The 22,525-nt window shown below is 35.3% G+C and overlaps 4 protein-coding genes across 8 annotated transcripts; 2 read left to right on the top strand and 2 right to left on the bottom strand.

Annotated features, from left to right (window-relative positions):
* The first annotated feature begins 1,501 nt into the window (after positions 1-1,501).
* Positions 1,502-7,200, top strand: LOC106174209 (chitotriosidase-1). Its single transcript, XM_087007235.1, has 7 exons — positions 1,502-1,568; positions 1,899-2,167; positions 2,567-2,688; positions 2,963-3,095; positions 3,340-3,525; positions 3,941-4,060; positions 4,395-7,200. The coding sequence occupies exons 1-7, from the start codon at positions 1,502-1,504 to the stop codon at positions 4,638-4,640; spliced, it is 1,143 nt and encodes a 380-aa protein (XP_086863361.1). The 3' UTR covers positions 4,641-7,200.
* On the bottom strand, positions 5,063-12,826 carry LOC106174258 (uncharacterized). Its single transcript, XM_013555727.2, has 8 exons — positions 12,577-12,826; positions 12,136-12,253; positions 10,624-11,893; positions 9,858-9,952; positions 8,892-9,174; positions 8,421-8,566; positions 7,709-7,814; positions 5,063-7,198 (listed from the first exon to the last, which is right to left on the bottom strand). The coding sequence occupies exons 1-8, from the start codon at positions 12,618-12,620 to the stop codon at positions 7,017-7,019; spliced, it is 2,244 nt and encodes a 747-aa protein (XP_013411181.2). The 5' UTR covers positions 12,621-12,826; the 3' UTR covers positions 5,063-7,016.
* Positions 12,827-12,865: 39 nt separating this feature from the next.
* On the top strand, positions 12,866-15,589 carry LOC106174256 (kinetochore protein Spc24). 3 transcript variants are annotated; one of them, XM_013555725.2, is made up of 5 exons: positions 12,866-13,022; positions 13,759-13,938; positions 14,265-14,511; positions 14,805-14,881; positions 15,108-15,589. In XM_013555725.2, the coding sequence occupies exons 2-5, from the start codon at positions 13,779-13,781 to the stop codon at positions 15,212-15,214; spliced, it is 591 nt and encodes a 196-aa protein (XP_013411179.2). In that variant the 5' UTR covers positions 12,866-13,022; positions 13,759-13,778; the 3' UTR covers positions 15,215-15,589. The 3 variants fall into 3 exon arrangements, with proteins under 3 accessions (XP_013411179.2, XP_013411178.2, XP_013411180.2); XM_013555724.2 differs by having other exon boundaries at positions 12,933-13,043; XM_013555726.2 differs by lacking the exon at positions 12,866-13,022 and adding an exon at positions 13,067-13,089.
* A 330-nt stretch (positions 15,590-15,919) lies between these two features.
* On the bottom strand, positions 15,920-22,418 carry LOC106174255 (ADP-ribosylhydrolase ARH1). Of its 3 annotated transcripts, none has more exons than XM_087004669.1 (11): positions 22,265-22,418; positions 21,748-21,917; positions 21,282-21,335; positions 20,897-20,998; positions 20,384-20,459; positions 19,446-19,502; positions 19,093-19,214; positions 18,409-18,514; positions 17,959-18,132; positions 17,700-17,750; positions 15,920-17,148 (listed from the first exon to the last, which is right to left on the bottom strand). In XM_087004669.1, the coding sequence occupies exons 2-11, from the start codon at positions 21,908-21,910 to the stop codon at positions 16,980-16,982; spliced, it is 1,074 nt and encodes a 357-aa protein (XP_086860795.1). In that variant the 5' UTR covers positions 21,911-21,917; positions 22,265-22,418; the 3' UTR covers positions 15,920-16,979. The 3 variants fall into 3 exon arrangements, with proteins under 3 accessions (XP_086860795.1, XP_086860796.1, XP_013411174.1); XM_087004670.1 differs by having other exon boundaries at positions 22,261-22,409; XM_013555720.3 differs by having other exon boundaries at positions 22,312-22,403.
* Positions 22,419-22,525: the final 107 nt, after the last annotated feature.

Below are 22,525 nucleotides of genomic sequence, written 5' to 3'. Positions count from 1 at the left end.
TACATAATGCCAACAAGTGGTTCTCGCACAGACCACATAATCCATGGTGTAAGCGGATTAATACTTGATAGCAATTAAGCTCTCTCCGCCCTTCATTATCTCATCTAATCAATTAAAAGATAAGAAGATATTCGATAGACGTATGCTCATCACACAGGTCTGTGGTTTCTGTTCAGAATATTTTCCGAAAATGTCACCAGTGGGTGGAGATTTCTCTGTAAGTTCTCACAATACGTAAATGTCATTCTTGTGTTTTTATAGCCACGATCAATCAATTTGTAAAACAAAGGCAAACGAAAAATGGCTTTGTCATGAAATAAGCAAAAACAAGCATGTCAAAAATGGAAATTACAGCTTAATGTCACATGAAAAAGGTTAGCACGGATGCAACTTTAAATTTCTGAAACTTACATCACAAACCCAAACCGGGTCGCCATACAAGGTACACCCACTTGTGCACAACTAACGCATTTAAGAATGTGTGGCGCATGAACAAACAGCTCAATATTCGCAGAAAATCTGCCATCAAGTGAGAAAGCTTTGCTTTAATAGATTTTAATAACGATAAATATTTCATGTTTACTTAGACATTCCAGAACTAACAAGCACCCTGTATGGATTCAACGCCCACAATTAAGATTGTCATATTTCAATCATATTTCACATTATTCTGTGCCATTGAAATTAGACTTTTATGCTGACACTTCTCTCCTAAACAGTGCATCTATGATTTTTGGTTATATACTTGAAGATTAGCTAAAACAGTCATCTAAAATTTTGACGAAATATGTAACCTATTATCGTTACAATTTAACTCTGCACATAGAAAGATAAATGGATGAGTCTGGGGGGGGGGGGGGGGGGTGGCCGGGGGAGGGAAATACGCTCTCCCGGTCAAACATCTGTTCATAATAATATCATATTGAACTGTGCACAGCTTGCCAAACTCGCATCCTTCAAATTCAAAACATATAAATGAGATTCTTTATATAGAGTGTAACATCTGCCAGTGTATTGTTAGGAAGGTAAAATGAATGGCCATGTTGATATGGAAAAGCCTGTGACAACATTTAACACGAGAGGACAGTGGGTAAATCAGTATGCAGATTGAAAAGTACATTCTTTAGGAAAACTCCATGACCGGTATGTTGTCTGCTCTAGTTTGTTTTGAAAAGCTCAAATGTGATTATCATTTTTTTCTATTTGATAAGGTTGAATAATTATTTGATTTTATAAGGTCAAGCACAGTTAATTGAATTTCTCGATAATTCTAAAAAGCAATTGAAGATATTATATCTTGTTTAATATGTATTTAGACGCATTTTCAAATGCTTTCTAAAATTAATTGAGGTTTTTGGGGTTCACTGTTGGTATTCTACTTGACAGCTCACTTTTAGAATATGTTTATGTCAGTTGAGTTTTTCAAAGAGTGAAATATACTTAACATTTTACTCCTGTATATCGAAATAGTTATATAACATGTTGTAGGTAAAGAACTGCCATGTTGGGTACCCTCGCAGCTGTACTTATCTTATTGTACGGGGGCAAATCTGCAGGCGGTACAGGAGGTATGTATCTTTCATATATTGTCTGATAATGAAAGAAAATGCCAAGCAGAATTTTGATGTCTTTTGAGGCGAGAGGAAAGAAAATATCTTGATGACATTAACAGAATCCAAACAATTAAGAGAATTCCAAACAATGTTACGAGTACGATTAATTGTATAAAAACAAAGCAATGTAAAGGAAATGTTTTGTTTTAGTAAATTTCACTAAAACTCAATTCACTAAAATTGTGTACCATAGAATAGTTATGATTCTCATTTAAGTCTAAGCATACAAAGACTTTGGTGAACTTTGTGATAAAAAAGAAAATATAATAGTGTTATATATTCCAGGCGTTTTTGAAAACGACATCAGACGCTTTAAGAAAGTTTGCTACGTGACCAACTGGTCTCTTACGAGAGCTGAGGCAAGATTTTCCATCACCGACATAGCCCCCAGTCTCTGTACGCATTTCATTTATGCATTTGCAAACATTGATGTTGAATCTTTGTCCCTCGTCCCTTCTTTAAAGGTAGATGTTACTGAAGGGGATGTGACTGGAAATTACGAAAAATTAAATGATCTTAAAAAAGATCATCCAGAAATGCGGACTCTCTTGTCGGTAGGTGGCGCCTTAGCCGGGACTTCGGGATTTGATGCTGTTTCTGAAACTTTATTTTCAAGGAAAAAGTTCTCCATCAATGTGGTTAAATTTTTACGACGCTGGAAATTTGACGGGCTAGACGTTGATTGGGAATTTCCAAATCTTGAAACCAAAAGCAAGTTCACGCTACTTATACAGGTGGGTTCTTTTTCAAGGCGATTTTGCCTGTTAAGAAATTGAATAAGTTGGGTGTGGTTGTGAACCAGTCTAAGTTTGGACATTTTAATCATAGAAATGCTATCATATTTTGCATCAAACATTCCCAATATTCAGTCCTCTATCAATATTATCTTTTTTAACCAACTTCACTTCATATTTTTGTTGAGCTACCCTTTCTTTCACTTCTCTTTGGTTTAGGAGCTGCGTGTTACATTTGACAGACATAAAGAGAAGAACAAACCGCCCTTGCTGTTATCTGCCGCAGTGGGAGTGTCTGAGACACAGATCACTCAGAGTTATGAAGTCCACCTCATCGCCGAGTGAGTTTTCTTGTTTCGTCCTTGTGTCTGTTGTGTACTTGTCTTACATACATATTCCATTGCAAACATGTATACATACTTCAGTGCATAATCAGTGCATAGACAGACAGACAGACAGACGGACAGACAGACAATCAGGCAGATAGACAAAGTAATTACTTATATGGCTGCAGTGCATTAATAAAACTGCAAAAACAAGGTTTTGGAATGCATAATTGTATAATAATTGCAATGTAATAAAACATTAAAATTTCAAGTTCATTCATCTTTTCAGTCTACTTGACTTCATAAATGTCATGAGTTATGATTTTCACGGCAGCTGGGATAACACTAAAATAACAGGACTAAACAGTCCTTTGTTCTCAAGATCAGCACGTGATACCAAATTTGACAACACTCTTAGCGTTGTGAGTAGCACTACTTTCTTTCCCATCATACAAAAGTATATTTGATCATATTGCGTTAAGCTAATTTAGGAAATTACTAATAATCTTCCAAGAAACGATACCTTTTCGGATCTTTATTTTTAGCCATCTCTTATATTTCGAATAGGACCAAAGGGTTTATGTCTTGTAAAAGTTTTTTCCTCATTCTTCAAGACCTCATTGAAATTATCATTTAAATCAGATGATCAGTAAAGTGACATTTCAGGACTGGGCGTTGAATCGGTGGATCGCAGCCGGAGCGCAGCCAGAGAAGTTGTTACTGGGCGTAGCTGCAGAGGGCAGAACGTTCACTTTGGCCGATAAAACACGCACAGACATCGGCAGTCCGTTTGTGTCCGCAGGCGAGGCAGGGGCGTACACGAAGACTGAGGGAGCCCTGGCTTATTTCGAGGTACCTGTACCTTGCTGGCTTCTGAACTAATTGTCTTCATAAACGATTTGCTGTATTAAAGTAATGATTCAAATTCTTGAAAAGATGTAAAAAGATGTAAATTAATTCAAAACTGTTTACTTAATCTCGGAAATTAAGGAAATGGACAGGATCAGATGATAAGTTCATCATGCAAGTTGTAAAAAACAGTTAAAATGAATGAATGAATATATGAATGAATGAATGTATAAATCGATAGATAATTAAATTGATGAATGAATATGAAAATAAATAAATAAATAAATAAATAAATAAATAAATAAATAAGGCATGTTTTCAGCACCTACTTTCAAAATATTTAAATGTATTCAAATACAAAATATTCATAATGTTTATTTTCAAGTTTTCATTCAGAAGTAAATTTCTTTCGTTTAAGATCTGCGAGTTGGTGTATAAGGGCGTCACAAGGCGGTGGGACGGTGTGCAACAAGGTCCATATCTATATCGTGACTCACTGTGGGTCGGCTACGACAGTCCTCGCAGCGTCGGAATCAAGGTAAGACCTAGCTGTCTCTGTCTCATCATCGGAGTAACCTATAATATGGAAATCTTCGTTCACGCTAGAAGTCAGTTTTATCTTTATGTTCCGTTGTTTTGTTCTGGTTCATATTCTAACACATGATTCCAAATGCACCTTTCGATGAATCATCAAACTGAAATGAGGGAGACGAATGTCCTCCTGCTTTAAAAACCTTTCTCTGTGATTCTCTGTGATTCAATGAAACATTTTGACGTAAAATGCTTTAGCGATTCACCCCCCTCCCCTCCCCTAGTATAGTACAATCGCTGCTATTCAATTTTTGTTTTGCTTGCTTCTTTCTTTCTTGCAGTCCAGCTATGTTATGAGGAAAGGCCTCGGTGGGGTGATGTTGTGGGCACTGGACTTGGACGATTTCAGTGGAAATTTCTGCAAAAAGGGCAGATATCCTCTCCTGACCACCGTCAACAAAGTTTTAGATGGAAAGACCATAGTAACCATCGACTGGCCCTCAGGAGCCGAACGGGTTTTACCACACTCCACACATATTTTGGGACTGTCAGTTATTTTTGTCTTCAAAATGACGCGGTTTAACTAGTGCAAAGATTTTCATTAGGCTCCGTTGGAGTAATCAAAGAACCGTAATGAATTTTGGAAAGAGCAATATCATGCATGGTGGTTGGATATTTTATAGAAAATGAAAACTTTGATCACAAATCACTGTTAATAATAATTTGGTGAATGCCAATTTTTAGACGTTTTCAAATATTTCTAAAACCCATGTTCCTAATGAATGCTGGTAAGCTAAAACCAAACGAAAATAGTTCTCGTTCCTTGGGCTTGGAAGACGCACCATTTTTCACCGACCACGAGAATAATTCAGTCACACGTGCATCAACTGTCTTTTCAATACGGTGCCCTTTTAATATCAACATAACCTTTTTATTTTCTTAAAATGGTTATTTTCAAGGTATTTTCCCCAATTATGCAGCAAAGAATGAAGATTATAATAAATATCTGTTTTAAAATTTTTTTTGTGTATACACAATATCCATTGCATATTTTTGTGTATTATATTATCGTTAGTCCATTTCCGACTTTTACTGAAAATTTCATCAAAACCCCTTATTTTGCTAACAGATAAACAGACTTTATCAATTAACTAATTAATAAATGGGTCACTACTAAAACCTTATTTTTTGTTACTTGGTCCCCACTTGACAGTTTCTGAAAATCTCATCAATATCTTTCAACAACTTTTTTCTCTTATGTTGCTAACAGACAGAGACACACAGTAAACTAATAAACAACCATTCATTAATTAATACATCACCACCAAAATCTAATTGTTTCTATCTTGGTCCCCTCAAAATTTCATATTTTCATGATCCTTGGCAGAGGTAAATATAATCTTCAACATGATACTTGATGAAGGTAAAAATAATTTCAACTCGTTTTTAAATCTAAATTTCTTATCAGAGAATCTACAGTTCAGATCACAAATCACTGTTCTTTTTTCTTTTTAATCATACCCATGTTTATGGTTTTACACATGCATAAACAAGACTATTCACAAATTTGGAGCGTGGCCCAAATCATGTGAACGTCTCTTAGGGTCTATTCCCACAACTTTAGATCGATCTATCACCGCGGGGAGTCTCACCAGACTACCGTCAGATAATCCCCTTTAAGTGTCCGTCCCCGCCCACTACAAGCCGTAAGGGGCAATTAACTTTCGTGTCCGCCCGGCTGACAGCTATTCAGCGCGAACCCCCAGGGAGTTAGGTCGATCCAAAGTAGGTCGATCTAATCTATGGAAATGGGGTGTAACATTCAAATCATCTTGAACATCATACTAAATAGGAAGCAAAATTATTAGATTAAAACATAACAATGAAAAAATAAACATCTCCCAGCCCCCCATTAATTTCTGTTAACTTTGTTGGGGCACAGGAGAAGGGATAAATGGTGAGCAAGACCTCTTGAAACCTTTTTAGCCCATAATGAACCAGCAAAATGTTATCAAGTGTTATCAAGTATCTAACCTAACAATTATGCTTATGGTGGATAGATAAATCTATTTTCATCCACAAAGTTGCACTTTTAATTTCACCGATGTTTAGAAATGACACTGTTAACCCTAAACTAATTCTCATTCTCTCTCTCTCTCTCTATCTCTCTCTCTCACACACACACACACACACACACACACACACACACACACACACACACACACGAAAAAGTAGCATGCTGCTGTTACTAAAACTGATCAACATAAAACATTCATGTACACAAAATAATTATGATTTGGTACACATAAAATATCACATAACAAAGGCTTACATACATAATGCCTGTATTTAACCCTGATTCCCATCTACATGTAACAAACATTAAGAACCTCACATTTTAACCCTTCATTACTTCACATATTAAAATAATGCATGGCATAATTCAACTGAGGCAATCAATCTATAAAACAGCTGACTTCATAATATCATTTGGAACATTTTGATATGTTACATGTGAAATAAGTGTTAGTCAAACTAATTTGTTTCAAGACACTGTCCATTTTCCTAACTGTAAGTTAATGAACAACAATAAATACTACACTGATATGAATGCTGATAATGAGCACCTTACCTGAATAAGACCACTTACTATTGAAAATATATCTAACACATTAATGTAGCACCAAGTGCATATTGCAACCCTTAACAAAAACAAACTAAATCACTTCTACATTTATGTGGTTGCCTGGTAATGTCATTTGGACACAAACCAATTTTATATTTCAGGAGGGGATCCAGAGCCATTTTCTGACAGTCTTCCAAATTATCTTTGTTGATCCATCCTCCATTTTGGGCCTTCTTCTGACAGAAAAAATAGATACCCGTCAGTGTAAACTTGAAATTCTGACCGTCTTCAAGAAGACCCAGAATCGGCCTCTGTGTTTAACCCTGAAGTATTGTTTCTATGACAGAGTCATGACCATATCTCTGATAACAGCATAGAGACCCATGCTGCCCCCTGCAGTGCCAAGAACCGTGATACAGATCTCCAAGGCAATCCTGATAGCAGGCAGCCTGTGCCAACTGAGCTTGAGGTGACAAACACAAGGCAGAATATACATCAGGACTGTGCCACCAACTGAACCTGAAAGTTAGGAATAAAACAGAGATCACTTTGATGGAATCAATACTGTTTGCAAAAGTTGTTATTTCAGTGTGGAAAGAACTGTGCAAAGTTCCTTTGAATAAAACATGATTACTTTGAAATGGCGTTTTTGTTTTAATTGGGGTGCTCAGGGGAAACGGTATATAGGGAAGCATAATTATACTCTTAAGTCTTATCAATGTTTTCCGACAGCCATCATATAAGTATACATTGTCTTTTACATCTTGCTGAATGAAAAACACATTGTTATTGAAATTTTAAAGAATGTCATTAAAAACAAAGTTATCTGCAAATCAAACAAGCATAAATCAAAAATAGTGACATGATTTTTTAGTTATCATAATAACAAGATATGACGAAGAGATTGGTTATAGCTATATATGTGCTTAGACAGAGAACTGTTGAGAAAACAAACAAATGAACAAACAAACACATAGTACAGCAAATACTGGAATATGAAATCTTGCTGTGAAAACAAGCGTCACATACCTATAAAAGCTCCAATATATGCAAATTTTGCTCTGAGTAACACTGCAAATCCTGCACAGCACAGGACAAGACATGTCCTCCAAAGATTTCTCTTCCAGGCTGACACCTGTTGAAGTAATAATTAATGTATTTTAACTAATATATTCTACATGGTAATTATTTAACACAAGCTATAAAAATTACTCCCTACCACAAGCTTGCTGTCATATTGGTCAGAGGCCTTTGACAGATTGATGTGAGTAGCTGTTATTACTCACTAATTGCTAGGTGGTATAGCAGCCAGGACCTTATTGTAAATGTATCAGGTAGATCACCCCCTGACCCGGCCTATGACCAAGTCAGCATTAGGCTAATGGTAGGAGGTAATATTTCAGCTTGTGTTAAATGATTATCAACTATGATCCAATTACCAAGCTAATAAACATTTTGCTCATTTAATAAATTGAATTTGACATACAATAGAATTTGGTAAAAAAAGTAGTTATTGCATTAGACTAGGTAAAACATATTTATAAATCAAATAGGTTATAAGAAATTAAATTTTGTAGCAGAGTAGCTCTCATATTATATGAAATACATACACAAGGCAAATATTATATTGTAGTATTGCAAATTGTTATTGGAAGATTGTGGTGTAAAATTATGAATTCAACCTCATTGTATATTGAACATCACCATGACACATTCACTGGCATACAAATGGCATACTTACAGATGCTGGAATATGAACAGAAACATGAGCAGGGACTTCTGATTTTGAGACTTTAACACCAGGCAACAGACTGGCATCATCTCTTTCTGATTCCTCCTCACCCTTTTCTTCTTCATCTGTATCAGTGCTTGGTCCACAAATTTTTCCTTGAAAACGTAAAGCATGCAGAACAATATTATATGTGTTGAATAGGAATACTCAGTCCTTTTTTTCAAGAGCCATGGAAATATTATCAGCACTATGAAACATCAAATCTTCTACTATGTAAGTGTGATTTTTAAACATAACCATCATCAAGCTATGTAAAATATTCACATTACACACAGCAGGCATGGAGGTTTTCTCTCACATTTGAAATCTTTCGTACAAAAATTGTCTTCCCACTACAATGAATTAATAATTCCACAAATATCATTAAAACCCCATCCTACTTGTAATATAACCAAATGTATAATCCAGCATTCTCATTACCTTCAGCAAACAGATAGCCCTCTGTTATTTCAATCACAGGCATCAGCTGGAGAGGGAAAGTGAATAGAATCCCTACACACAGTGTGGCACTGACCAGCAGTGTCAATGGACTGTGCTGAGGCTCCAGGTTCTGGTTGATCATCTGGTCAGTGGCATCCCCATAGCGCAAATATCCCAGGATGCCAAATGTCCCCAAAACCAGGGAGACAAGGAAGACGGCACCATGGAGGAATGATGCAAAGCTGTGTCTGTTATTTTCCATGCTGGATTCTATGGGTATAATCTGCAAGTAGAAATAGTACATAATTGCAAGGTTTCATCATTCTATTCTAAATTGTTTTTGTTACAGCTGCATTTGTACATAGAAAGAAATATGTGTCTGGCAGACTGTAAAATACCTAACATGGCCATCAATAATATCTGAACTGACCCTTTACAATAAACTGAGTTGACATAAAGTCACACCTACTGCTGTCTATGGGACTGAAGAATACAAGGATATCATGCAGAACCAGGGTGATCTTTTTTTTAATACACCAATGCAATAAATGTTGCAGTCACGACTGGCTAGCCAAGCTTTTCTAAACCAAGTGGAAATTTAGAATGCAGCAACTGCCACCAAGACATGAACACATCATTTTGTTTATGAATAATTTAAAGCTAACTGGAGGTTCACTTTCAGGTGTTCAGGGATGATGAACATGGTTATCTTTGTTGTCATATTCCACACGGGGATCATTCAGTTGCCTAAACACTTGCATAAATACAAGTATGGTAGTCATGACATTTTGTTTGACAGGGTGCGGTCATGAAGAAAATTTTTTCACTATATTGGAGTTTCAACGAACTGGAATCAGTTGAAAAACCTTTGTCACCATTTTTTTCCAATCTCAGTGGGGAAATTTACTTGTTTACTAGCCTATGTGGGCAAGTGGTGTTTTTGTTTGTGTCGTATTTACTACTTACTAGTCCAATTCCTTCATATGCAGTGGTCACCTGACCAAAGAAGATGGGGAAGGTTTCCAGTTTGAACCACACTACACTCTCTGATACTGTGAAACCTGAAATAAAAATTTACTTCAAGTAAGAAAAAGAAAATGAAGAAGAAAATGATATATACCCTCTGGATAACTTATGAGATATGGAAAGGTATGCACTTAAATGACTAGTCCACAAATGCACTTTACAATATATATTTTATGCAGCTGTAAAATAACCATTATATGAAAAAAAAAATTTTAAGATTATAACAAATAAAATGACAGATACTGTACAAAAGTTATTTTTAGTTATGTAACCCTATTCCCATGGACGACACTATATCATTACCTATCATCAATTTCCAGAAAATCGATTTCATGGTATAAATTATTAAGGTTTGACTTATGAAATCATAAATAAGTGAGAAGGAAAGCAGCTGAAGAGCTGTTTATCTACAGCAAAATACCAACAAACATGCAAAAGAAATGCGGGCAACAAACAGAAAGATGACCTTGTATTCATCTATAAGCTCACAAGTCTTAATAACCTTTTTAAATTTACACGAACAACTTTTATATTTACACTTATCACTTTAAATATTTTTTTAAATTCCACACACACACAATATTAAATAAAAATTTAATTCAAAACAAAATGATGACTGGTGTAAGGAAGTGATCATACATAAATTTTTGTACATGATCAAAATCGACTAACACAAGCAATGTCAAGTCCAAATCCTTTAACATACCTACAATCAAATAACAGAGCACAGACACAAACCCTGCAAAGATGGCTAGATTAGCAATGAGGCTGATGGGTCCCATGCTCCTCACGTGTCTGATCCATGAGAAAAAGATGAACACTGGCCCAGGAACCAACACTAGGTATTGCAAGGCAGGGGCTGTGCTGATTACTGTCTGGTTCCCAATGGTGGCACTGCTCGTAAGGCTGGACATGGTCTCTTGAGGCAAATATATGGGAATTGTAACCCTTCTGTCATCTATATTTTCCACAAACCTCTTGGTTCTATTCTGGGTGAAACTGTCACTGGAGTTACTATTCTGTGTGAAAGTATCACTTGAACTACCATTAACAACACTGAAATTACCACCTGCTTTAATGCTAGAGTCACTGGTTGTATCATTGACATTGTCATCAGACACATATCTTGGGCTGCTGCCTGCTACCATACTAGAGTTTGCATCTGTTAAAATTTTTCCTTCTTTTCCTTCTGTCATTTCTAATAAATGAGATATTTCAGAAGAATTTGACATAATGGTTTGGTGTTCAGAATTATCACTGCTGTTAAAAATTTTAGGTGTTGTAAAGGTTGTTTGTGTTCCCTGTGTATTGGGTGTTCTGGTTGTCCCCAAACTGGTGGGTTGGTATGCCTGTGTGGTTGCTGAAACAGTTGATGATATCCTTATTGTCTCTGTCATAGGTTTGCTGTAAACTTGACTGTTCAATGAACTACGAGTACTGTAAAATCCCATGGAACCATTTTGAATGGATTCTGATGTAGAGGTGCTCAATCCAGGTAATACAGTTACCAATTGTGGTAAACTTTGGGTAACATTTATATCTGGCATACTTGAATTAGTCTCCACTATTTTCACTGGGAACATAGAATAAATAGTGTTACCAAGAAACACAAAGTAACCAATGCAGAAACCAAATTGTGTGAGAAGCAAACACATTTGTACTATTACTGATCCAGGGGTTCCAAAGACTATACGTCCAATATCCTGATAGCTGAGTGATTTAGCAACTTGCTGGTGAAAAGAGTGAATGGCTAGTTCATCCTCTTCTGCTGTATTTGATGCTGCAGGTGATGGTGAAGTAAAAGACGATGACGAAGATGATGTCGATGCATTTGCTATACTTGAGGCTCTTTCAATTTTTTCTTGAATTCTTTTTGTGTCAACTATATTATTAACCACAATATGTTTTACTTTGACTAATAGCTGACAACAGTAATCTGTCATGGCAACAATAATAAGTAAGCCACCAAGTCCAAACTGAAATGATAGAAACATTTAATTTACTACAGTACTAGTACATGCGTAAATATGAAATCTTTCTGTTTTACAATGAGCTGTGAAATTACTTTTAAATGATCAATAGAGTATAATGAAATATAGTTAATTCAGATATGTTGTTAATACTCAATTTAAGCAGAAACACACACAAACACAAATACACATACACACGCACACATCTTACTGGTACAGTGAGAAAGACATTCAAACACTATACTTACACCAAGTCCACTCTGACTAAATGCAAAAGGCAAAGCAAGGTAGTTGGAGCCAATAAATGCCTTGACCATGTTTGCAAAGTCACCAACATGTTGAAGGGCAGTGGGCTTGTTGGGCCTACTAAAATGTAAATAAACGCACAGGTATTCATTATTTTGTTTAGTACATGTACGGTACGTCTTAAGGTGCTCTCTTTTTCTTCATTTTAAATACATTTTTTGCGAAAATATTAAGACATGTCAAATTATGATAAGGGTGTTTATCTATGAACATAGTTAAATGATCACAGGTAACAACAGCAAATAGTGAAATATATTTCCAGTTAACCAAAAATTCAATGATTCATGTTACATGTACATGTACAGTAAATGGTTTCAAGAACAACAATCGTACATGTACAGTACTACTTTAAGTTAAATGACTCAAGCTTGTATTAAACTTACCTGTTTGTTGGGACCTCTGTGTAAATTGCCCCGTGTTCAGACATATTGGTGAAGATTATCTTTGGGCTGTGAATAGCGAGGTAGAAGAAATTCCCATTTTATATCTGGAGTCAACACGGAAGAGTTCAAAGTTGACACTATGTTCATGTGGCACTCATTAACAAAATAACCTTTCCAAACAATGACCTCGTTTATAAAATCTCACACTGAATGACTCTGACGCCTCTTATTGACTTTGAGTCGATAATGAGGCTATTGTACAACCATGAATAGCCTCGTTTGAGAGTTTCAGCCCTTTGAGAAAATACTATGCCGAAAACGAGTCTTACACATGGAATGTACAAGGAAATTCACATCGAGTGAGTAAGAAACGAATAGTCATTGGTTTATATTCAGGTAACCAATGAAAGACATGGTTAAAAAATACAGCGCCAGCTTCGAAACAGGTAAATGTTTGCGATCAAAATGTGAGTATCTCTGAAAATGAGAGCTGTGAGAAAACTTATGTGTTAGGTAAACTTAATATAAATTAACTGAAAGAGTCAGGAAAAGACTGAGCTATCAAGCGCATGTTGGGCGAGTTAGCTTGTGTTTTCTTTAGCATCCCAATTTCTGAAAAGTGACGGTGTCAAATGATGCCAATGCCACCTCACTGAAGGGGACCAGACTTTGCAATGTGTATTCGACTTTCCCATACAATGTACACTGTAGCACTTTATACTAATACTAGTAACAATAAACAGGGTCTTGCACTTTACTACAAATGAAAAATAATAAGGCTAGAGCATGTTTGTTTTTGTTAAATGAAACTGTGTAGATGGGCTCGTATACACTGTACATGCTCAACGAATTAATGATAATAATCTTTAAAATGATAATCTTGATTTTAAGAACTACACTAGGTTTATGACCTATGATCATGCAATCCCAAATTTAGCTACCTGTCTCTAGAAACAATGCTCTGTCCTTAAAGGTTGATTTTATTTTTTAGAATGTTCTCAAGATGGAGTAAAATCAGTGACAGACTGGTGAAATGAAATTATTATTATTATTCCAATTTTCAAATCTTATTTTTATCCATTAATAAAAAAAGCCCATGCCAGCTATATCCTGTTCACAAGCCCAACAAATCAAAACACTCTATCTTGCAATTTTCCATTTTGCATTTTTTAATTTTCACAGCCACTAGAAGAATATAAATAATGCCTGGAACAGAGGAAGCCAGGAGTATTGTCAGTGAGTTAATCACTGTATTGAACCAAGATGAGGAGCTGACAAAACTACAGGCTGCTGGAGAAATTGTAGACAAGATCAACCAGCTAAGAAGAGCCCAGGAGGAAGCAATTAGGAATGATATTCATGGTGATTTTGCCTATTGTATATTTTCTTTTTCAACCTTTCTCATACCACCATTTTTCTTACAGCTTTTGTGTAATTTACTGCTCTTACATCATTGAAAACAATTTTCTCTTACTTTCAATACATACAAATGAAAAATGAATTTATGAAATGAAATTAAAAAAATAGTTGCACATAAAATGACGTATCATAAGCAACCTTTTATGACTATTGGAGGTATTTCTATTTTTTGCAAGAAACCCAGCAACATTATTTGATCTTGAACGAACAGTAGAGTTCTAATCAATTATCTATAAAATAATAGCCAATCATTTTTTTTACTACCCCAGCATTATCAACCATGATTGATGAGGAGGAATCCCTAGTTGCAGGCAGCCAGTCTGATGAAGCTTTAGACAAAGGGATGGGGGAATTAGCAGCACAGATGGAACAGGCACAGCAACACAAATCACACGTGGCCCAGGAGCTGGCGACCACAAAGGGGAACATAGAACAGATGAAAAATCTGAAGGAAGATGTGGAGGCAAAGAAAGAACAAGTGAAGCATAAAACAACAGAGGCCCTGCCAAAACTGAGGTATATTCTTTTCTCTGTGATCTGAAAAGATACGGGGCAATAATATAATAATGTATTTTTTCTAATTTTACCCCAATAATACACTGAATCTGAAAATCTATGCAAATGAGACCGTAAGCATTAATTTTCACTTAATTTTATAACATTTATTTTAATTTAATTTAAAGATCAGACTGTCATGCAAAAAAATGCACATTTCATAGAGAAAAGACAAGATACAATATCTTATTCAGTCAGATAAAGTTTATGCAGTACTTTTATTAACTCATGATATTTTTTTTCTAACTGCCTAGGCATGATGTCAATTTGTACCACAGTATCAGCAATATACGGTGGCAGTATGACTGTGAGCCAGATGAAATCAAGGGATGTATCCTTTATAACCTAAATTAATCATAATCACTAATGGTGCATTCCCAGAGGTTCAGATCGATCCAGAGATTTAGATTGACCTAACTCCCTTCTTAAAAATATACAACACATTTTAGTTTATTTACATAAGTGAGATCTTTGCAGACATTCATTACTGACCATTTAATTTACATTACTACATCGCTATTTTGACAATTGTAGTTTGAGCCTTAACAATTACTCAGATTTATGCAACAAACATGACGTGAAGCCCTTTTCTATGAACAGCAAGCAGAATTCACAGTTCTTCATTGTCAATTACTTATGGGACTTGATGGAAACCGACTGGTAGTTTTGTTTGACAAACATGCTAAATAGGGACTTGGAGCAATGGGTTGCAGAATGGGAATTGACAGTGTGTACAATCTGTAAATGTACATTTTAAAAATATTGTATTATTTGCTGCAGAGGACTTAATTGAAATCACGTGAGCTTTTTTTTTTTCTTCCATGGCCCTTCAGGTATGTGTATTGTTTGATTATGGATGTGAAGTCTCAGAGCAGAGCAAAAATGATTGGCAGGCACATAAAAGAGTTTTTGTAAGACCAGATTGTGTGTTGTTAAAATTTTTAGAAGAAACATTAATAAACTGGTATTCTGAAATTGACAACATCCACACTGAAAACATTTTCTTAATTTTTAAATAAAACAAATATTAGAACCCTCATCTTGAAATGTTTTTTCTGCAAAGTAATTGCATATTTTATACTTAACAGTACTGCTGGTTAGTAAAAAAAATCAAAGACAGATGAATCTTTTGAGTTAAATTGATAATAAAATGTGCATAAAAGTCACTATTCTTATTTATTTTCATTTCCGAAATTCAAAGAAAACTTACATACAGATGCACCCTTGATGTAGATGTACAAGGGACAGTTCTCCACAACCATAACAAGCTTCTTTTTTCTAACAATATCTGATCACTGTGAAACTGTTGGATGAGGACAAAATTTGTGCTATTTTAATGAAAAAAAACAAAACAAAACATAAAAGTCTGTTCTTCTGTTTAGTACACATTTATTTCACTTATAATTTCACTGTAGCACTCTGTCTCAGATTGGATTAATCCTTTCTAAATCATCTACAGAGAATGAACTCCAGTGGTATCTGAATTCCACACTAATCATAAAAAGAGCATTTTACTTTATTTACTGTAAATATAACCTATCAAAATACAATCTGACAGAGCCCTGTCATGTATATTGCATGACTAATTACAAAAATTTCAGCAAAACGAGGAAAGATTAAATTACACCTTTATCTCAACTAAAACATGATCTGGAAGTTGGTCATTAAAAATGTGTAAAATACCATTGTAAAAACAAATATAAATATTTATTTATCACAGATTATAGTGGACAGAGAAATAAATTTGGTCAAATGAACAATTCTGGGCTAACAATTGTTCAGGTGTCATAGTTGCTGTGTTACAAATTACTTTGTGAAGTGATATTCTTCTTGTGTGGACATTACTGATATTCTCAAAAGAGAAATATTAACATTCGTGTTCAAAGATAGTACCTTGTAAACTTGTTCAATAAAATACACATTATCTATCCACAGTGCAATACTAATTGTGTAGTTAAAAATATCACAGTACCCAGAACATCAGCTGTCTACTACTCGATTTGAACAGTATTTGTAGTTACCTCTACTAATTATTTGAAAATCATGATCAGGTATGTTGCATCTAATAATGAAATCAAATTGGTTCTACAATTTATGTCTTGTTTATTTTAATAAATTAAAATTTCATTCTGTTAGTTAACCCTCTTCTCCAATTTTCTTTTCTAACTGACCGCAGTCTATTTTGACCAAATTACTTTGGCATAAGAAATGACAAATATTTCATTATCATTACCAATTTATAAATGGTTTGGCTAAAAACTGGAAATTTGTTTTAAAAAATCTGATTAATATATTATCCAATGTGTCTGATCTGGTTGTCTCTGATCACAACACTTACAAATTTAGTGTTCACTGCATAATAATCATTTACCCTGGATTAATAAAATTACAACCCCCTTTATCTATTCTTCATTGTTTTGGAAAATGAGTCAGTTATTAGCCAGTTGATACAGCTGTTCAGCTACCTTCTCCAGTCTATCTCTGTATTCTAGTTTTTTGTAGTGGTTTTCTGGTACCCCCTGAAAACCATACATAGCACCATAGCAAGCACCTGCTATCACCCCTGTGCTGTCATTGTCACCACCATGAAGCATGGCCCTGAAATTAAACATGACACTGTACATTATACTGTCATAATAGAACATTTGTGAGGGTCCATTCCCAATGAAATTATTGTTCTGTGTACATGGATCAAACTTTGCGAGTACTCTTGCTAAATGCAATAAAATTATAAGCTTAACATGCCTCCACTTAGCGTTAAGTAAAATTAAGAAAAGCTAGTGATTATTTGAGTACATCAGGAACAAGAGAAGGTGTGTCATTCAGTTAATTTGATTGCATTCAGCGAGAGTCCCTGAGGAGTTAGATTGATCTTCACAGAATGGGAATGGGCTCTAGGAGCCTGCTGTTACAGGTTACCTGTTCTCCAAAACTATTATACCCAAATACACCAGCACTGGATGGTGGAAGAAATACATTGGGTGCAGGTGCACGGTGTCTCAAATCGTGTCTCCAATTACATTACTGAAAACACTGAGAAACTGGCCCATCCAATCAAACAGGGCTATTAAATAAATATATAAGATGATTTTTATAAGATGTATTTTGCCACACTATCTGTTTTCTGCCAGTGATGTGCAATAGCTAACCTCTCACACAATTTCTCCCAGGAATTGCCTGAACCAAGTAGAGCATCATACCTGAAAAATATATAATTATCCAATTAATACTAATTATAAATATTGGAAATACATGTTAAGAAGAAAGGAAATAAGGCCAAAAAAAGGGAGAAAACTTCGAATTAATCTGTAAATATACAGCTTAATAAAAGCAATCTTTTTTAAGCATTTACGTTTTCTATGACACACCTTTTCCGTGTTTGCCAAACTTCTTATTTTTGAGACTTACGAAATCAGTGGTGCATCATGTCCACTAGCTCCTCCCCAGCCAGCAAAACTCCAAGATTTATAGAATTCATCCCTCTCCTTAACCCCATATACTTCAGGAAAAGTGGGATCTGCTGTGCCATCTGTAACTCCTCTCACTCTAAGGTAGTCTTCCCACTTTCTTGTAAAATAACCCCTGAATGAAAATTTATATACATACATGTAGTATTAAAAGACAACCAACACTTTCACATCACTAAATATAATAAAGAGGCGCACAACAACCGTCATCATAACGTGTAATATGTTACCAGAAAGTCTTACCTATAATCAATACTACATAGAAAATAAATTCTTGTTGTATCTTACTTTAAATAAACTGAAAACCCAAATGTTGTGACATATGAGAGTAACTTAAAGAGTTCTAAATGCTTTGCAAGTATACTTGAGAGAATTTGCCATTTCTCATTACCAATGTTCTTGGTTTTCTGCCACATCTATTTCTTGTGATTCCACATACTTCAAGGCCTTTGGAAGTACTGACATCAATCCAGCGCCCCAAGAATTCACTGGTTTACCTAAAAGAGTTTCAGTTAAATGCTGTCTGTCTCATGATCAGTAAAAACATATCTCTGTACCTAAAAAAATGTAATCAGCAGTTAAATAGGCAATTAATACACTGACCCTCACATCTGAGATGGTCATCCACTAACTGTCAATAAATAATAATAATAATAATTCTCACAAATCTTCAGTGATGAAACAATATAAGCACATACGTGCAATTTTCTGAGGGGGATTGGGGAGAGGGATATTACATCACACATTTTCAAAAAAGGTAAAAATCAGTTGAAACGAACACAAAGCTGATGATCAATCAATCGATTACACTGACATGATATAACTCACCTTGAATGCTATACACTGTGAAGATTTAGTTTATATCAGAAGATGATTGTGTTGAAATGAACATAAAGACGAAGAACATGCTGACAAGACATAACTCACCTTGAATGCCATAAGCTGTAAAGAGAGCAGATGCCAGAGAGCCCAGGTATCCTGTAGGATGAGACATAACTCACCTTGAATGCCATAAGCTGTAAAGAGAGCAGATGCCAGAGAGCCCAGGTATCCTGTAGGATGAGACGTAACTCACCTTGAATGCTATAAGCTGTAAAGAGAGCAGATGCCAGAGAGCCCAGGTATCCTGTAGGATGGTTGTGTGTCATTCGGCCACTTTCTACACTCACCGCAATCAGGTCATCCAGATCCTCGGGTCTAAACAAATGTCAGTATTGGATCACTCATTACACAACCAAGAAGGAATTCTAAAGCCAAGATTCAGTACACAAACAATATGGAAAAAAAAGTTTGAGAAATAATGTAGTTTGAAACAAATATGTTTTTGTTTGTTTGTTTGTTTTTACTTTTAAAGCTCAGTGATAACTGATTAGGTAACCAGAATTTTAAACATTCCATCCTCTAAAAATGAGAATTTAAAGTACACACCTTGGGTATCTAAGTCCAATGCACATTGACCTCATAGCAGCTCCACAGCCTCCTCCCCTGGAATATAGCACATAGAATATATAGTATGTCTTTATTTAGAATATGTAGAAGTCAATTAACATTGTAGACAGGTTGACCTACAAGTTGTAGTCTTTGTTAAGAATATCTATTAGTCAATTTACATTGTAGACAGGTTGACCTTCATGTTGTAGTCTTTGTTAAGAATATCTAGAAGTTACTTAACATTGAAGGAAGGTTGACCTCCAAGTTGTAGTCTTTATTAATAATTTGGAGTTATATTTACATTGTACACAGGTTGATATGCTGTAGTCTTTGTTAAGAATATGAAGTCATATTTACATTGAAGATGGTCAGGTTGACCTACATGTTGTATCTTGATAGTCCATGTGCCCTTTTCTCTACAGTATGTATAGCCTGACCAAGCTAAGCTCACCAAGCCCAGCAATGGTAATCCTTATGTTTTCCCACCTTTCATAGTGTGTGTATCACTATGCCCACCCTGGTCACAGCATGTGTGTGTGTGTGTGTGTGTGTGTGTGTGTGTGTGTGTGTGTGTGTGTGAGAGAGAGAGAGAGAGAGAGAGAGAGAGAGAGAGAGAGAGAGGGAGGGGACTAAGGGATATCCACATGATGCGCTTAAAATTAATTATTTATAATAATTATATAACCAGCAGTTTAGAGACAGGTGACACAATGTGAATTATAAGTTTAAAATGTGTAACATCTTGAAAATTTAATAACTTACAAAAATAATATTTATAATTGGTTTCGTGCAAACTCACAAACTCCCAAAGTGTCAGAATGCTAGTATTTACAATGGCTGATAACAGTGATAAGGGTTGTTGATACTGAGTGTAGCCACTGTATAAACTAGCACACTGGTACTGCCTATGGGTGAGTGTGATGAATGCTTTGTACCTTGTGTTGAAAGGCACTTGATATCCCTTAGGTCTCTCTGGGCGTAGTTGTGAACACGCCTGCATTGTTGTGGGACCTGAAAGTTAAAGAAAAGAACATATTCTTATTCCAAAGAAAAAGCTTAATGAATATTTAGACATTGTTATTCAGTCATAAGTTTTTTTCTAATAAACAATGGACCAAAACAACATTGCACTTTTCTCAACAAACAAGTGAAGAAACAGCTCCATGATTTACTTTCAGTATATGTAGTTTACCAGCACTTATCAATGCAGTTCTTGGATCAAACAAATTTGGAATAAAATAACTAGGGAAGAGAACAGAAAAAAAATTCTATAGCAATTGGACACATCTTATTTTAAACACTGCATGCATGGTTATTGTCACCACATGGAAAACACTGTGTTACATACTAATTAAAGGTTACATATTAATCAGCCCATAAGAAATCTTGCAACTGCTGGAAATTCTATTTCCTTTATATGAGAAGTTCATAACTGGTTTACAATGTACCTGCTGCTCTGCCACTCATATCATGCATTCCTTCCTTGTAACTCTTAGCAATATCCAGATACAAAGCCTCTTTGTCGCCATTTTTACTCTTTCTTGCAAGAGCTGAAATATATCAAAATTATTACTTGCATGTTGGTTAAGGTGAGATTTTGAAAAACTTGAAGGAAATTATTTTTGAATGTTGAACATTTTAACATATTTTGATTTAGCATTACCATCTTTTTGCACTTCAATCAGCTAATGGCAGACAAACTAAACTGCCATATCTGTACTCAACAAAATAATAAAGAGCCAAAGAGCGACTTGTTTTGGCTATTTTACAGTGCACTTAAACTAAAATTAATAAATTAATATGAATGATGCACCTAAAGTTTGCTATACTCACATTCAGCAGTGGCAAGGTGTAAAACTGTGTCATCACTAACTCTCCAGTCAGGCACTAGAATTTAAATGTTCATACCATACACCATATACATGTACATACCCTAGTATGTAATAATATAACAGCAATGCATATACAATGCTACAAACATATTTACAGGGTACCCATGTCTAATATGTTGATTAATAAAATTAAAACATTCTTGAAACTGCTAGAAGAGGAAAATATAATGACTGTACATATCAACAACCTGGACCGTGTTCTTGATTGAACCAGACAATGACAGAATACTTTTTTTTTGTTCCATATATACTAGTAGTATGTACAACAGTTAAAATGTAGCCCCACAGACAAAATAACTGAACTACTGTAAGTTACCATAGCTAAAATACCAAATTTGACTGAAAAAAAAAGAGCGAATCATATTTTCTGACAAAGATGACTAGTACATCTAACATTGCAAAATTACATTTTATTTTAAGTTTACTGATCCCTCCTAGCTTCTTCACTTCCTTGTGGATATCTTCACCTACAAAGTTGAATTCAAATTTTCCGTTTTTATATCCCATGGCATCTCCGACACCACTCAATACCATTGATGCCTTGTATCTGTCTAGAAGAGGATCTGACATTTTTGCCCTGAAATTATAAAACATTACATAAGCTTTAATACACTTGTCATACTAAACCAGTTCAGTACAATGATGTACATGTACAACTATGTAGTAATTAATCTACCCATGACCAGTACCAGTAAATGAATATATGCACATGGTGTTTTACGTGTTCTTATTACTGGAACATTGCAAAGCTATGGGCAAATGGAAGCATGGAAATAAATAACAAGTCAACACTCAATGATTTGCTGACTGGTGGCAGTGCTGCATACTCTATATCCCAACAAACGGTACCCCCCCCCCCCCCCCAACTCTCTCTCTCTCTCTTTAAACTTCGCCATCAAAGCAAGTAAGGGCGCACGTACTCACAGAAATAATACAATCTTCTTCAGTAAAATGGCCTTTCAATAACTCACAAGTGATATCTAAGTTTACACAGTTTTTGTGAATGCCTCTCGATCATCCCCACGTACCGGTACACTGTGTGTTCTTGGGAAAACGGAAGTAAACAGCTGTAGTTTTCTACTTCGTCGTTAGGTGGCGCAGCTAATTGATCTTTGCAAGGTAAGACCAATAGTTGTTTTAGGTTCTAATTTTTTTTTCCAAAATTTCCGAAACAAATCAGAAAAA

This window comes from Lingula anatina, chromosome 2, assembly GCF_051362555.1.
Source record: "Lingula anatina isolate TDL-2025a chromosome 2, LinAna3.0, whole genome shotgun sequence".
In the NCBI taxonomy this organism is placed as follows: domain Eukaryota; kingdom Metazoa; phylum Brachiopoda; class Lingulata; order Lingulida; family Lingulidae; genus Lingula; species Lingula anatina.
This window is presented reverse-complemented; position numbering and strand designations above follow the sequence as displayed.